The sequence below is a fragment of the Bolinopsis microptera genome, chromosome 5, assembly GCF_026151205.1.
Source record: "Bolinopsis microptera isolate Bmic1 chromosome 5, MBARI_Bmic_1.0, whole genome shotgun sequence".
Lineage (NCBI taxonomy): Eukaryota > Metazoa > Ctenophora > Tentaculata > Lobata > Bolinopsidae > Bolinopsis > Bolinopsis microptera.
In genome coordinates this window covers 8,419,071-8,436,863 of record NC_087076.1, presented here as the reverse complement: position 1 = coordinate 8,436,863, position 17,793 = coordinate 8,419,071, and the positions used below count along the sequence as shown (strand labels likewise).

Genomic DNA, 17,793 nt, shown 5'->3' with positions numbered 1-17,793 from the left:
AAATACGTTCAGACTTATTTTTATACAACCAATTGGACAACATTGTGCTTGAAAAAGAACAGCTATAGTCGGGATATGATTTGGTCTCGGGTTGATATGATCAATACAATCTAATGGTCAATCAAGCAAACATATCGGTAGGAGACAAATTAAAACTGATAAATTGAACTTTTAATATCACGGCAACATTCAGCGAAGGCCTTTACTTATGCTTCGTAAATATCATCGTACAACCTTGGTCCTAGATTCGGCTAGCAAAATTACCATAATAAACGAAATTGAATTAAACACAAATCCGATGTTTATGACTAAGATGACGGTCAATAAACTTACTCTGTGTATGAATTTTACTGTTCTTCTATAAAAGCTTGTGCAGATCTTTATAATTGCCCGAACACAGCAGAATTAATGGACTGTATGATACCAAACTTGAAAACACAAATTACTCCGAAAATATTTCCTCCTCTCAAACGAACAATAGAATGACGATCTCGGAAAGTAGTAATCAGATTAGACTCAAATTACATCATCGAACATTCTTGGCAATGTAGTAAGGTATTTTAAGTGTGAAATATCAAGCTTTATTGATTTGGTCATAATCAGCAAAAACACTTTAAAATGGCTTTATTTTATTGAAAAGATACCAAGGTTTTGAGACCGTCATTCCACACTATAATTAGTATATTATATGAGTAATGCTGATGAGATAGCTACAGCTTAAAGCTTTCTTAAAGACGTTATCCAGAATAAAAAGCAAAACGTTAACATGCCCAGCGGACGCTAGACCAAACATTTCAACAGAAATAACACAGAAACAAGCCTAATTACTAAACGACAAGTGACAACAAGTTCTGAGACTAGACAGAATCAAAATAATGTAATTAAACCTAATTAACTAATTAACAAATGAACGTACCCTAAGTTCAAGCTCGTCGTCCTCACGTTTCACGTAGTTTCTGGTAACGGTAGCAACAGCGATGGCAGGAACGTTGATTGCTGAGTTCACGTGCCACAGAAAATGGTGTCCTCGGTTATCCATCTAAAACAGGGTGTGAAGGGTGAAAGGCGGAAATCTTTGACGTGCACACCAACCACCAGTATATGATGTAATACAGTCTCACTTGGTATCATGACATATAAATATATACGATATAATATGCATTCCTGTCCAGCATAATTATAATCCCTAATTTAACAATTTGACTAACTTAAATCAGGCGAAATGTCAGCTCTTTGAAGCTGCTTCAATCAAGAAGAAAAAACTGAAACGAAAAGCAAAGTATCTGATTACAGTGCTCACTCACCTCCAACCAATTGAGAATACTGCCGCACTTGAGATGGATTGCCTCTCTTACAAGCTTTGTGAAACGCTCGAAATAATACGACAATTGCTCGAACGCATCCTGTAAAATTAAGAAGTGCAATTAACGATGTAATTAGGCCATCGATTCCGCCAATATGTCAGCCGGTTTCATGAAATTTCGATATTAGTTATAAAATCGTGACTAGTTTAACTCGATCCGAGACATCGATCGGTGACAGAAAATTTAAAGCAACAAATCTAGATTACAGGAGTGGTTAAGTGCGAGAGCTGGGCAGCTGTCTGCGTGCTACATCCGAGAATCAGACCACTAAACTGATGATACTGTGCCATCGCACCGGAAGAGACAGACTTAAATTCATGAAATTACGTAATTGTAATCACGATATTGGCTGGTGTGCATCATACTGCAGCTGAGCTGTCATATCATTGGCGGGTAATCTGTTCGGGTAGTGCGCGTTATGCAAAGTACGTGATGCGCGTAAAGACATATCTTAATTTTTACGCGCCCTCCGTAATTCGGTTGCCGGGTTTAGAAATTGCCCCACAGTTGGTCACAGTTGATTGAGGCCTGATTTGCGACACGAATGACAATCTAGATTTAAATGCAAGACATATAAGACAATCTTGACACATTTTATCTAATTACCAGCTCCAATATTAAATTTTTGGCCGATTAGCGTCACAGCAATTTGGTGGCCGAGAACACCCTGGCACTCGTTCATTCGTATCCAATCAAGACAATAATTAATCAAGTGCTCGCCTCGGTAAATGTATTGCGTAAAATTTATAAAGTGCTATTGATTAAAGTGGTTGACTGTCTCACCTTGTGTGGTCCTGGTATATCGTTCTCTTTGGAGAGAGTCGGCAGCATACTATATCTCCGGTCAAATATACACCTGCATTTTCAGTGTTATGATAAATAATTAACGATTGAATGTGTTAGAGGTGCAAATCGTTAGTATTATGTTATGATATACATGGAATTTGTCATTGGAAGGGCATTAAAAGTGCTCCATAAAGAATATCCTGTTAGTGCTATTTGAGTCTTCATGCAATATTTATAATTCGTCATCTGTGTGTGAAAATGAGACCAACTAATTGAATCTAATTCAGGTATCTTATTTAAAAATAAATACCGTTTATTTTACATTCAGGATATAATCTACTTAGCGAATTTAGTCCGTCTGGACAAGTACTATATCATTACACAGCTGTCTTCCGTTAAGGTTGTTGCAAAATAACTCGATTATGTTTTCTTAAACAAAGAATGTCGTACGCAGATTTTATTTTCACATTAATGAATTGGCTATTCAGTATTCATGACAAAACGTTCGCTATTTTTGCATTAATTTAAATGCCGGGTCCAGTGAAGCGCAGTATTTTTATGAAGAGGAAATATATTTGTAAGAAGAAGATATAATGTTAGAAATACAGGGCCCGTGTAAATAACACTTCTTGACGCATGTAAAATTATTCCTATCTTAATATTGTTTTCGTATGACGTTTTCTCCGCAAAAATAGGACGTAAAAACAACAAAAAACATCACAGGAAGAATGTACAATAGATAAAGAATGTACCAGAATGTATCAGTAAAATGTACAATCCCCCCGGAACTTGAAGAGTTGAAGTACCTGTGAAGTTGAATGTCAAACGTTACAGCGTCACTATATCGTCTGGTAATGGTCCACGAAGTCTTGTTACATGTCACATGTATCTGCAATAAATCAAGTTTTAAATCTCGTGTGATATTACACCAATATTACTGTTATAAAGCATTAAAATGTAACGATTATATTATATATTTATTATATAGTGAAGAGTACAAGCATAGTACTTTGGTAGATTACAATAGCATAATATGTAAGATAAGACAGTTACTTCTCCTATAATTACTACTACAATTACACTACTATAATTACACTATCAACAAATATAATGTTTAAGAGACATCTTGTGCCTGGTTACAGAATACTCTGCAACATTAAATCATTAAATAACTTATGTTTAAAACACGTTCAGTTTTAAGATAAACTTTATTCTCTACACTTCTATTTTACACGTAGAAGTGTCTCTATTCGTGTACTACTGTGATGTTAAAACAGAATACGAAAAATAATACTCGTTCACTTTCAATTCATAGCTATACCTTTTAACTTTTTAACAAGTTACCAACACTATCAACTCATCACAGCGCTCTACACATTGTACACTGAATACAACCAGCACCATCACAACCCGACACTCCCTTAGGAGAGTGACTCCCTTGAACTAACAAACTTGACGCGCATGATGACACTCACAAAAGTTGCTGTCAAATGACCTAATAATATGTTTTCAATTTCGGAGGGAAGCCGCCCTAACATCAGTGTTCAGTACCGTGTATTTTGTTACAACATATATTTGTAGGTGCTATGGTAATGTTCGGTAGTGGGGTAGATATTAGGTGACATATAACGTGAAGTTGCCGTGAAGTTGACCTGTTCATATGTTTAGTATCAAGGAGTGTGACCATAGGAAAGCCATGTAAGTGACTAAATTTTGAGCGTATTTATACAGCCCAAGTTGCACTTGTATTGCCAGCCTAAACCTTCCCGTCTATTCTCGCCTATTTTTGACCGAAATGTGCCTTTTCAGTCTAACGAAATGGGAGACAAAATGATTTAATAAGACTAATCTATTAAACACAACTTGGATATCATAGAAGTTTTAAAATAGCAATATATTATATAATATCATCAGGCTTGAGAGAGCAGCACTGAGTGTTGGGCTAGCCATGAACGGCACTAAAACTAAGTTCATGACTCTGAACATGACAGAGGAGGCGAGTAGTCTTCATAGCTGTTCTGGAAACCAGCTGGAAAAGGTGACAGACTTTGTTTACCTTGGAGCATGGATAGCAACAACAGAAAGGGACCTGCGGGTCAGAAAAGCTAAAGCTTGGGCAGCCTGCCACAAGCTAAAGAAGATGTGGAAGTCTGACCTTAGAAGAGGACTAAAGATCCGTCTTTTTGTTGCTTCTGTGGAGTCAATACTTTTTTATGGTTCTGAAACGTGGACGTTGACAGAGCAATTGAAGAAACGCATTGATGGCTGCTACACTAGAATGCTAAGGATGGCACTAAATGTGGATTGGAAGCAGCGCAAACCAACAAAGAAGACTATGGCAACCTACCGAGAGCAACCATGAAGATCCAAGAGCGCAGGATGCGACTAGCAGGCCATATCCACCGGCACCCAGAACTAGTCGCAAACCGCTTGCTACTCTGGGAACCAACTCATGGGGTGCAGAGTAGAAGGAGACCAGCCATGACTTATGTTGATAGCCTACGAGCTGACACGGGTCTCAACGACACTGGAGAAATGGGCGGACTTATGGCGGATAGAGTTTTATGGAGACAGAGCATCAATACTCGGACGCTGAAGCCGCCTTAAGTCAGTCAAGTAAGTCACTAAAGAAGCTTTAAAATGGAGACCATTTTCTTGTTATGTGACCGCTAGGCTTTTGCTTGTAACTAACAGTTCATATAGTACATTAAAGATGGTACAACAGTCGTATGTAAGTATTACTTGGGTGTAATATTTCATTTCCTATCCAGATAACACTTACGGTAAGCATTCTGCCAATGTAAAAAGTAGTAATTCTCGGGCAAAATTATTACATTTACCGATTGAAGAATCTGATCAAGAGAACATGACTAATTGTGAGAGAAAGTTCGGTATCAAAGTTAGGAACTTTGTACACAGGATTCCATTAGCTATATCACTTTGACAAACGCTCAAATAGACCGACAACTTTCACCAACTCGTCAATCTATTACGGGATACAAAGCAGTCCAAATGACAGTACGAGCGTGAATGCACGAGCTTAAAGACTTATGTATCCTACAAAATAGTTCCAAACATTTATTGTGCGGGTTTAATGCTAGAACCCTAAATTTATAAACGAACAAATTAAGCTCATATCTGAGAAAGGAAATTCTTGGTTACATTCTCTTCATAGTTATCTAATTCGTTTCATTACTCTTGGTCGATTGTTTTGTCCGAACTCGAATTATATTTTCAAGAAATTTCATTTAGTGCTGTAAGTTGTAAATAAAATCATGAGTACACAGTCAGGATGAGAAAATGTTTTACGCGGGATTTAAGAAAGCATGAAGGAGCAAGGAATTACATTTAACGTGACGTTGTTATTGAGCAGTGTTGACTCTGGACGTTGAGCTCTAAGCTTTTAGTCGTTCAACGACAAAGGTAGCTTTACATACCAATACAGAATAATAAGTGCAATTGTACATGTAAAAAAGTCGAAAAAACCCAAAAATAGATCAAGCATCTGACTATATAAAACACTGACTATATAAAAAAAGGTTCAGTATTTATTAATAATTCAATGTTCCACCTACAAGCTCATAATTTCACTGTGGGCCAATCATAATATAACAGTCACGAATATTATCATTTGCCTAGTTCCTATCAAGCTTTATACAATTCATGACGCGTTTTTGTTTACGCGATTACCCAGCTTATCCCTGTCAACTCACATTCTTCGTCAAGGTATTCCAACGATGTAATATCCTAATTTCATACAAAGATATTTTTGGAATCCTAACTAAGGTATCTTATCTGCTATTATTATATAAATGATATCAGTACTAAATATGACATATTATCTAGAATTCCGAATACGTGATTTATATAAAGCTGCATTCCAGGATCATATATCACTATCAATGCGAAATTTAAAATTTAGTGGTAAATACCTATTTTCTAATACTCCCAGGGATTCAGAAGAAAAACTGATAATACACTTAGGAATTGTGTACAATGTCTCCTCGCAAATACCCAGTGGTATAGTTATAACTTTATAAATAAAACAAATAACTATAAAATAACTTACGTAAAATACAGTGATGGTGGTTTCACCACTAAGCTGCAGTTCATGATCCCCGTGTTCAGTCCTCAAACTAACTGTAAAGTCGTCTGGTAGTGTTACCCTGTCGTAGTGGAAATGTGTACACTCATCTAATTTGGGGAACTTGGGACCACTGATCCAGGTGTGCCTGAGGGGAGGTTAGTGGTTAGTGTGGTTACTAAGGGAGGGTTCTATGGTTACTTTGGTTACTGAGGGAGGGTTCTATGGTTACAAAGGGGGGAGCTGAGGGAGTGGTGGTTACTATTGGTTACTGGGAGAGGTTATTGGATATCACCAATATCACCAATACTTGGTTCCATATGCATACTAGGCTTGCTCCATCACAATTGTAACAAATTTACAAGTATCATAGTTATTGATTATGGTTACAAAGGGTTAAAGACTAAAGAGTTAGTACTTCATCTATAAAGGGTGCAGTAAAACTAGGATTAGGGGTGTACATTCCTTTCTCAGCATTGTGATAAGAAATCTACAGTAGTATTATCACGTACTCTAAGATACTATCACGAACAATCTGTGACTGTCTCAAATTATAGGTTTGTGAATATTACAAAATAATAATACTTAGTTTGTGGGAATAAAGTAACTCCTCCCGTACGTCTACAGTATTGTGAATAAGTTTAGTGAGTAATAAGAATGTTATCCTGTTACATTCATAGTAAGTTTGAACTGGTAAAAAGAGAGAGAGAGCATTGAATAGTGACATTACATTTACGCATCTTTATCAATACGAAATTCTATTAAACAGAACGTCAGCTCAATATTTGTTTAAATTTACCATTATTGTGTCATTTAAAGACACTAGACACTAGACAGTGACAGTAAGTATTTTGTGATCGCGTAAATCGTGTAAGATATCATGTGAATTTGATTGCCTGCTGAAGAGATATGATTCTACGTTCGCGTTAGAAGTGATGTTATTAGGGGTACAGTAATCGATTCATTTTCTTAAAAACAGGGAAGTGAGGTATGCAATTTATAATGAAAATTGGATGAGAAAGTATGTGACTATTAAGGAATTTCTGACTGGACTAGTATTGGTCTACAGCTGGAGGAGGCGTTATAACACCGCTAAAAACAGTGTTATTATTTACCTTCAAGACTGTGTCTTAATTTCATGCTGTCAGGCATTCTACAGGACAAGACCAAACTGGCTCTAAACAACCTCTTAAGACTGGTCTCTTAGTGACCATGGTAACATCAGTTACCAAGGAAACACGTGGTATTCCCCAGGTTATGTCAGGTATGTGACACGGGGGCTAAGTATTAAGTAGCACTGCACCTCACGACTCATCTCTCTAGCCCTACTATAAGGTGGCATATTATATTCCGGATAAAGTACATAATGTTTTACACTATTAGAGACTGAGGTATGTGTGAATATGGCTATATATATTATATAATGAGGGGTAAGGAGTTAAGGTATTTAATATATTTAGTTAACGTTATAAAGGAACACAGTTTACAGACTTGAGGCAAGTTTAGAAATTTAGAATATGACGTGATAATTAGAGATTCCGGAAGATTTATTACAAATTGTCATAAAGCAATAAGCTATTTACATTTCACTTAATATAACTTTCACCTAATATAACTTTAGTGACCTGCTTTTAAAAACTTTGATGTTTTTCCGGTTACATCGGTTAAAGAATGGACATTTGTACGATCTGCTATGAGATAGAAAATGAATTGTTTACTGAGATCTTGTAATTCGGTCGAGTCCAGTTCGGTAATTTATGTAAAGATAGAATATCATTTAATTCTAAAGACATTCAGACAATTTAGACTCACTAAAAGTATAAAATAGACAGTGGGCTCAAAATTAGGCAGCTGTCTTGGCAGTTGTTGGGCTTGTCGAACAAAATTAAAACATTTATAGACATAAAACTTAATTTTGAGACTGAAGTTATTTTAAATAATACCAACAATCTGATACCACTTATGCTTTTAAAACCAAATTTGTACCTTAACCAGGGAGTTGACACAATTCACAGCCATATAAATAAATAGCATATATATAGCATAGTCTAAGTTACAAACTTGAAGTATAATTAATATTGAAGTGTATGTGTGAATTATAGACGCAGGTCTTCCTCTTCGTAAATTGTAAAACAAACACACATTTTCAGAACTCACTACTTCAGCACTGGTTGCTTCTAACACAACTGCGAAACCTTATACCTACCCTCAGACACCACTATCCATTAAATACGGACCCTTTCCTAATGGCTTACCTTCACTGTTCCTTCATCTCTTGATTGTTCACATTGTGTACATTATGAGTACTGAGTGCTTTAGAATACTAGAGTTGTGATCTAATAATGAGTGCACGTAATTTTAATCTACCCGTTTTACAGGTCCAATAATGAGATAAGTTTTAGGTTATTAGCTAAGTGTTAAAGAGAGAACACGTTTCCATTAGCAGAACAAGCCTAAAGCCTGTATATAATATATAAAGCCTGTCACCACTTTGACAACTAAAGTCCAGAGAAACGAAAACTCTGTCGTCACTTACAACGGTTCCAGAACAGAAGTGCTGAGAAACCCACATTTAAAATACATTTCCCTCCCTAGTTACAGTTCTTACATGTACACGTTTAGTTCAGCACTGGTTATATATAAACATAATGAAGATCCTGGAATAAAGTTTCGTTGTTCCACACACTGTAAGTCTAGTGACGTGTGCCCTTATTTGGTAAAATAAACTTCCCGACTCTTCCAGCTAGCACGTGTCAGCTGTAATGTCACGTGTTAGTTGTAATGGTAACACATGTTCATTGAACAGATGAGATCACCAAGTTGAACAGAAGTTGAGCAGAGTGAAGCAAGTGCAGTGCTGTACAGTGTAATGTTCTTATACTTGAACTTCCCGCTCAGCAACCAACAACTCAGTTGTACTTGATCACGTGACCGCTGTATTTAACAGCAAGTAGGTTTTAAGAGTTGTACTACCACGCCCCGTGAACCAGGAAATCCTACAAAAATATCCAAAAGTTACCGCTAAAGATGATACATGTTATTATATACCTCAGCTCCCAGTAAGTCAGCACTATAATAATATGACAATAATCTAGTACTACGACGTGTGCTCTGTGATATTTTAACTAATTCCTCCATCACCATCTCACACACACACACACACACACCCACCCACCCACCCACCCACCCACCCACCCACCCACACACACACACACACACACACACACACACACACACACACACACACACACACACACACACACACACACACACACACACACACACACACACACACACACACACACACACACACACACACACACACACACACACACACACACACACACACACACACACACACACACACACACACACACACACACACACACACACACACACACACACACACACACACACACACACACACACACACACACACACACACACACACACACACACACACACACACACACACACACACACACACACACACACACACACACACACACACACTGTATTACTAACTAAGTGTGCTGGGTGTCGTGGTTTAAACAACTAAACAGAGTTTAACAACCCTGGACAGATTACAGATGTCTGAGTAGCTGAATATTTGTTAGACAGCATCAAATAGCATTTAGCAACTTAGCAACTGTGGGTTAATGGTCTGGTATTGCTAGTTAGCAGCTAGTTAAATCCTCTCCCACTTAAAATGTCATTAAAGTTGTGAGTGTTAACATTATGGGGACACTAAAACTTAAAACTGTGTGAATAGAGCCGCTCGCTTTTTTCAGTAATGTTAAAAGCCAATTATTTCAGCCTAATTTCAGGTTATAGTTCCACTTAGAATGCAGAATACCTGCACAACTTCCCAGCTGCTTAGGTTGCGACTCTGTCTGTTCTATTTTGAGCCAGCTTACAAAGAAACCGAATCATCTCCTAGCACGGGAGGCAAATTTGCACGCTAATAAGCCAATCGGAAACATTAAAACTTACCACGTCGTGAGAAAAGTTTTAAAGATCCCAGCCTCGGCCAAAAAAATATTTATGAATGGTCTGAGTAAGAGAAAATTGTCCAGCTGCACGCAGTTTTTAGTTATTTGCATTGTTTATCAGTAATGAAATATCTATTAAAGTAATGAGCTACACAGATCCAGGGTCCTTTAATAAGCTACACTGATCTTACCAGACGATCTGGAGTAAGATGTTTTTACCTTGTATGTAGGGACAGAATGAGAGTTTCAACACTCCCCCTCCGTGTTTTTATCAGTCTCATTTTCAGCAGCTTCAGAACATGTCTATTTATTACATGGTTAGCTGACACGAATGTATGTGTGGAGAGTTTCACGGGTAACTCTGCGCACTGGGAGCTACACAATCAATATTAGGTTTACTCATTATCATTTCGTAATAATTAATATTATGAATAGCAGAAGGCAATAATACGGAACTTAACTTTCATATGCAAGATAAGGGACCGTGTAAATTAATATTCATATTTATCTATGCTGACCGCTAGCCACCTAATTTGGCTATTTGACGTATCTATTATATATTAAGTCAGAAAAAGTGATTTAATCTCCGAAAGAGAACGAGTATTGTCATTTTGCGAAGTTCAAGCTGTAAAGTACACAGGACCGCAACACACAGCGTACATCCTGGTAGAGGTACATGAAACACAGCTGGGCCACGTGACATCACGTCACGTGGTAACGCACGTGATGTCACGTGGTGCAGCACGTGGGCCACTGCTCGTCTTAGCAACGATATACTTTTACACACTTAGGAACATGGAATTAGCGGCCATTAAATATCGGATATGTGAATTTATCAAATAGAATAATGTATTACATCGAAATGAGTTCTCATTAAACCGTTATGTAGTTCTACCGCTACGACGTGAAATAGTAAAATAGGATTAAATTTATATCATGGAAATTAAACCACGCAAATTACATATAATATAAAATATACCATTTAATATTTAAATAATATAATAAACGTTTATTATTTCTGCTAACTTCTTTAAAAAGGTGACAAGACAATTTGATGGAAATCAGAATTTAACAGTTGAATTTCCTTGTAACGACACTTCATCAGAACCATAAAGAATTAACAGGATAAAGATATATGTATAGAAACAACATTCCACTGAAAGTAGGTAGTACTGAAAATGAAATTGCAAACATAAAACATCGCAAACTAAACTTTGTACAGTTACAATAAAATGATGATCATATCCTTAAAAACTATAAGAATGTGACTAACGCTGGATTGAACTGTTCAATTTGAACACGACACTAATGTAAATCACGTTCCAAGTGGGCTGGGTCTAATAACTTATACTAGTAAACAGTACTAGTAAACAATTAAATAATAGCTCTACTGAATCTAGATCCAATCTAGATCCACAAACGATTCCGAACAAAATGAAATCATTAACTTTGGTGTCAAGTCTTGTCATATTTTGTCACCTACTTTCTGCCTTAAACAGCTTAAATGGTTTAAAACAGAATATTCGTTCGATTTAATGAACTAAGGGCCAACACCTAGAAATCGATCATACAGCTCATAAAAACATGAACTAAAAGCGTTGCTGGCTGCCAATTGACGAAATGAGCCGAGAGCTACAACTACAAGCTGATCTAACAAACTGTAAATATATATTTACGATCTGAAATCTAAGCTCAGTTGAATGCAGCAATTGCAAAACCCAAAGCAGATTCGTATAATTATAACTATAATAATGACATTATCAGACAATGGACTATGTGTATTAGTCACGTTGTTGCGACTAAGGAGACACTTGCTGACTTGCTCTTTTTAGGAAAGGTAATTATCGTTTCTTTGTTGCAACAACGTGATAATCATAAATCATAAATGCGACACATAAGTAATATTCTAATTTGGAAATTACGCTATGGAAAAGGAGCACATGCAGGAAGGCACAAAGGAGGAGGATCACATTAGGAAGGCATTAAACTGCAGACATATTATTCTAGCGCAACTTAAAAGACGCATTAAAATTAAAACGCAAACACTGTTCCTAAATTCAGATTTCTTGGTATCGTCATGCACAGTGGGCCACCATGCTGTAATTGACGAAAAATTGAGTTCTTTTAAAAGGAATTAAGTAAGTTTTGTATTGCAGTAAAAAATCTTGGCTATTAGATGCAAAAACCATAATTGAATTAATTAAATGGCTTTCGCGCAGCGCGTCGGCGAATTTACGAAATTTTTTTGACTGCCAATTTTTTCACTTTTGGCAGTCAAAATTGGCATAACCCATCATTATATTTCTAAAATTGGCTTAAAACACCGTATATTGACTCCTAATCAAGGTGAAAGTACTCTCTTTGCTTCAATTCATGCAAAAAAACCATGTAATCATATCATTTAAGCTGAATTTTTGGCACGCACTCAATTTTAGGCCTCATTTTTGACTAATTTTTGCTTAAATTTGGCCAAAAAAAGTTTATTTGCCTCAGGTTGCCCCACTAATGCATGGTACCATCTGAAAGCTCAGACGATTCTCTAAACAATGGTAGAAGAACTGTTCTGGGGTTTTTTGGGGCTTTTTCAGAAAAAAATTCCAAAGTTGAAAAAAGGCCCAAATTTGATGGAATTTAGACTTACCTTGCAGATTTGAAAAAAATTATTTTTTCTCAAACAAACCCCATTTTGAACATCTTTCTTGGCTCTCAATGTCGTGGCCTGGTGCCATGAGGTTATGGGGTACTAAAAAGTGGTCTGTTTTGGAAATATCATCAAAAAATGCTATTTTTCTGGAATTTTACTGGTATTTTCTGACAATTTCAGAAATTTCTGGCATTCGCGCCCAATTTTCTGGTTTCAATTTGACATAACTTTGGCTACGATCAATATTTTTCATAATTCAAAAACTAAAATGATCAATAGCCTCAGGACTATCAATTTAAAAACATTCTAAACACATTCAACGATTATCTTTAGCAAAAACTCGAATTGGATGCCTCTAGACCTACATTTCAGCCATGAAAAATTTCTATGGAATGAGCCAAAAAAAATTTTCTGTGACTTATAAAGGACCAAAATTTGTTTAAAAATCAATATTCAACTGATTTGAAGTAAAAAATAATGTTTGAAATGATCTAAATTGATCACTGATGCATGGTCTATTACAGTATGACCCCCTATTCTGGCCCACTGTGTCATGCTCCTCAATTATTTCATTTGCATGAAATCTTCCAGGGCGTTCTTTTGGGAAGCATACTAGTAAGATCAAACCCGAAAGTAGTTATTCGCCAAAAAGTAACTTCAAAACTTGCCTATTTAGTCTCTGTACTTGGTGACAAAGGGGATTTTTACAATTTGAAAGCGAACAATCGGATAAGTGGTTATAAAATGTGTAGGGGTCAGCCAAAGCTTAGGAACAAGGTAATCATTCTAATGCCAAACTGGAATTTTTAGCCTGGTTATGCTTAGAGAACTACAGGCAAATTCATGCTACAATGTGTATATACTCCGTAAATAAGGTAGGTTGTTCGAATGAAATCAGTAATACCAAAAAAACATTAGCCAAATGTGCACCTATTAAAATATTAAACTACTCCAACTATGTCTCAATAATAAAGTAATGATATGGATTTATCAACCCCTTGAAACAGGTACATAACGATCTAGCCGCGAAACTATCCTTTCAGTATCCTCTATATAGGGTATAATAGCTGTAGTAAGTTTTTAAAATCAGTATAATACTGCGTCATGTTATTCACTGCAAAGACGTTCATCTATTCCTAGAAAGACGTTCTACGCACGTCCAAACTTGAAGACTTTGTTGTAACTTGCATGAAAAGCATTAATATGTATTATCATAGTGAGCCATGACCATTGACCATATCGAAAATAAATTGAAGTCAGAGAGATCTGAGAGAGATTTCTTCGTTGTGTCCTGCCCCGCCCCATATCGATTATAGATATAGAATATCATTTGATGATGCGTGCGCGCCTATGCGAAAAGCTTACTTTTCTTCTTAAACTTTATGATTAATGATAAAAACGTTCATGAAAATGAAATATGCCTGAACGCATGATATAAGGTTCTGTAATAAGCTAAAATAATTCAAACAAGTTAACATTTCAGGTGGTACGGTAAGCAAAAACTATAAATATTATAGTCGTGCCTGTTTTTTTGATATTTAACACGATAATTTCAGCTGTTCAAACACGATACCTTTTACCAACTCTAACGTCACATGACCGTGATAAAGAACTAACAGAGGAGTTTCTTTTAAATAAAGATAAAGGTGAATGACGCAGTCGCTAGTTTAATGGACTTTAAAGGACCACTTATCCAGCCAACAAATTATAGTGACGAGGTTGAGACTATTGTGGGAGTTAAAGTGAGACTATAACATTAAAACAACGGGAACGAGTTATAACAAGAACTGCAAAATAGTAGAGTTCGGGAGATGAAACTTAATAAATTAAGTTATCTAATAAATCACATGCGATTCCTCACTACAGCAGATAAGATGTGTCGCAGAGCACGGTAAGTTCCGGACATTATTTTGTGGAGTACATAATATAATACGTCATGCAGTGAGTTTATCACATCCTAGAATAGCATCCATACTTTTATAGTAGACCCTGGTTGTCGGGTCAACAAAATGATTGATATGGAGCCTTGAGTCATACTACTAACATTACTAATTTACTAAGACTTATCTAAGTAGTCATCTCTAACTACGTCAAATCTTATAATTTCTGATTGTTAAACTTAAGAGTGCGCGCAAGCTAATGGGTAATGAACAAAACGTGGTCACATTAAAACAAACGTCGAGGAAAACATGTTTCATATTCCTGCGGACAATACGAATAGGTGACACGGTGGAATGTGGTTGGGGCTGTGGTATGTGCACTACACACGCAGGCAAAGTCCGGTAATTAACACTGCACTACCACGCTTGTGAAAGATATCAAAAAATTACCACAAAAATTAACTTAATTACTACTGATTTAAACGTAATTTCAAATTTGTTCGAGATGTGAATTTCCAACGAAGAGCGTAATGTTGGCAGCTTCTAGTTCGTTCCTACGAGGAAGAATGGAGAAAAAGCGGTTGTAGGAGGAATGCGGTAGGAGATTTCATACAATAAGACAGGCTCAGGAATGAGAGATGACAATTGGCAAGGATGAAAATTTAAAAACGGTAGATTTTTCTAGACTCAATCAACACTAAATTAACCGGATTGAAAGTCTTGGTTTGTCCAAGAATTCTGGAATTTTGCTTGTCTAATTTTAGTCTACAATGTCTTCTACTGATTACTAATTATATATGAACAGATTTAAAACAGTCCGGTACTAACTAATACCCCTACATTCTACAAGTAATATACTAGCTGTATTGTCAGTGTAGCTCCAACAAAATCAGATTTGCTCATACTGATCTTCAATTTCGATTCAGATTCCATAATTTCATATTATATTATTGTTGTGATAAGGGAATATCCTATTTTATAAACCCACTTTACTCCAGACGAACTAATAGAGAAAACTATCAACATTTTACTGAAGAAAAGACGAGTCCAATTTATTTGATTATCTGAAAGTGAGTGGACGGATAGTCTAGGTTGTCATGCGAACATTTGCAGGCGAGTCAACCAAAAGGTGGGGGATTTATGGATTATTTTTTAGACCGAAACAAGGTCGACCCTAAAACGTTAGATTATGCAATAATTATAGTTAAACGAATAGTGACATAGATACAGTGACTGCGTCTAATCTGTCAACATTTTACTCAAAAAAAGACGATTCCAGTTTAATTCAGAGAACTGTGGAAGGGAAACATTTAACTGAGGCGAGGGTCTCAGGGTCAGTTCTGAGAATAAACACAGTGAGCAAAGCTGCAAGGGACTCCGGGAATTAGAAATAATACGATTACATCTCTGCTTACAAAGAGTGGGAAGGTGAAGAGGGGGTGGATTGTGGGGGGGGGGGGGCAACCATATTAAAGTATATTAAAATGTAGGATTGGCCCAGGATTTTTCCCGATTTTGACCCGGGGATATACTTTAATATACTTTAATATACTTTAATATACTTTAATATATCCCTATCTCCTTGGAGGCCTACATCAAAAATTGTTGCCCAAAATAAGCTTGAAATGCAATTCTTAATCGATTCCAAAAAGTTTGAAAAAATATTGAAAACTGATGGAGTTATTTCAATTTTAATGAAGTCATTTTGGCTAGTATATTATGTGCAATTTTCCCAATTTTGTTCATGGAGGTCTTTTTACTTAGTATCCACTATATTCAACAAACACTGAGTTATATCTTTCACATAGAATTAGTCTCATTAAAAAATATTAAAATTTTATCGAATTTGGGCAAAAGCGAATTTGGGCAAAAGCGTATGCCCAAATATGGGCATATTTTTTAAAACTCAGCCAATTTTTGACCAATCTGGATGGAAATTCATGTACTAGTCCTAGAATAGGCTTATCTTGCGAATCTTAGTGAAAAATATAGTTCATCATGTAAATCTTAACGAAGAATATAAATCTTCTAATTGTAGGTATATTAAAGTATATAATTAAAATGTAGGATTTTTTCCGATTTTGACCCGGGGATATACTTTAATATACTTTAATATGGTTGCCCCCCCCCCCCCCCCGATTGTTTACCTGATATGGGATGGAGGTAGTTGGACCCACTCATCTGCTCTTGACTCCCTATTCAGCTGTATAAGAGATCTGCCTGGATAAGTATCTATAGAGAGTCTGTGTAACTTTCTACCTTTTCCAACTCTGCGGGACAAAAAGTGGTTTAGCAATCTTCATTTGTAAGTAATTTGGGTTCTTTGAAGTTGAGGTAGCGTACCTGCTGATTGCTGGATAATGATGAAATTGTATTTCAGATTTCAGAATGAAGCACGGCCGTGAGAAGCTAGCCACTAAAGGCACGAATTTGCATTAGAATTATAATACAAAGCTCGAATTTTCGCGGCTGTGGTATAGTATAATATATCTAGTCTAGCAGTGTCAGTTTAGTAAAGGGAGTTATTTAGTCTCGTAGCTACAGAAGACTAATATCTTGTGTATCTGTTGACACTCCAGCTCGATAATGAAGTGATGCGCAGCAAACATGTTACAATAAATACTATATTATATAATAGTACTATACAGTGTCATAAGGCACTCCTATTGTAACCAATATTATAATGTTCAATATGTTCACTTGTACACTTATTGAGTAGAATAGCCTCAAATGATAGATCCATGCCTATTAAACGCGACGCGATTGTGAAGAACGTGACAAGAAATAGGTATATAATTTAATGAACAATCGCATTACACCAGGAATCAGAAAGGATCAGAAGGGGACAAAGTGAGTTTGTGAGAGTATATTATTTCGTGAGAGTGTTGTAGACTTACTGTTTTCTAGGTATCTGATCACCTTCAGCTACTTTAGTGTTAGTCATATTGTTATCTGCCCTCTGCTACTAGCACAATCATCTTGCAGTTACATTCTCTGTGATACTGCTAACAAATGTTAATAAATTAGTTATTATCACAAATCA

The 17,793-nt window shown here is 36.3% G+C and overlaps 1 protein-coding gene across 4 annotated transcripts in view; it reads right to left on the bottom strand.

The window, feature by feature from the left end:
* Positions 1 to 17,775, bottom strand: part of LOC134815727 (rho GTPase-activating protein 33-like) — a 42,666-nt gene extending 24,891 nt beyond the window's left edge. For all 4 annotated transcript variants that reach the window (XM_063824303.1, XM_063824301.1, XM_063824304.1 and 1 more), the window contains exons 1-7: positions 17,648 to 17,775; positions 16,898 to 17,020; positions 6,220 to 6,382; positions 2,957 to 3,039; positions 2,148 to 2,220; positions 1,305 to 1,403; positions 917 to 1,039 (exon numbers count right to left, since the gene is read on the bottom strand). In XM_063824303.1, coding sequence (XP_063680373.1) covers positions 917 to 1,039; positions 1,305 to 1,403; positions 2,148 to 2,220; positions 2,957 to 3,039; positions 6,220 to 6,382; positions 16,898 to 17,020; positions 17,648 to 17,694 — 711 coding nt within the window. In that variant the 5' untranslated portion in view covers positions 17,695 to 17,775. The remainder of the gene's footprint in view (positions 1 to 916; positions 1,040 to 1,304; positions 1,404 to 2,147; positions 2,221 to 2,956; positions 3,040 to 6,219; positions 6,383 to 16,897; positions 17,021 to 17,647) is intronic.
* Between the last annotated feature and the right edge of the window lie 18 nt (positions 17,776 to 17,793).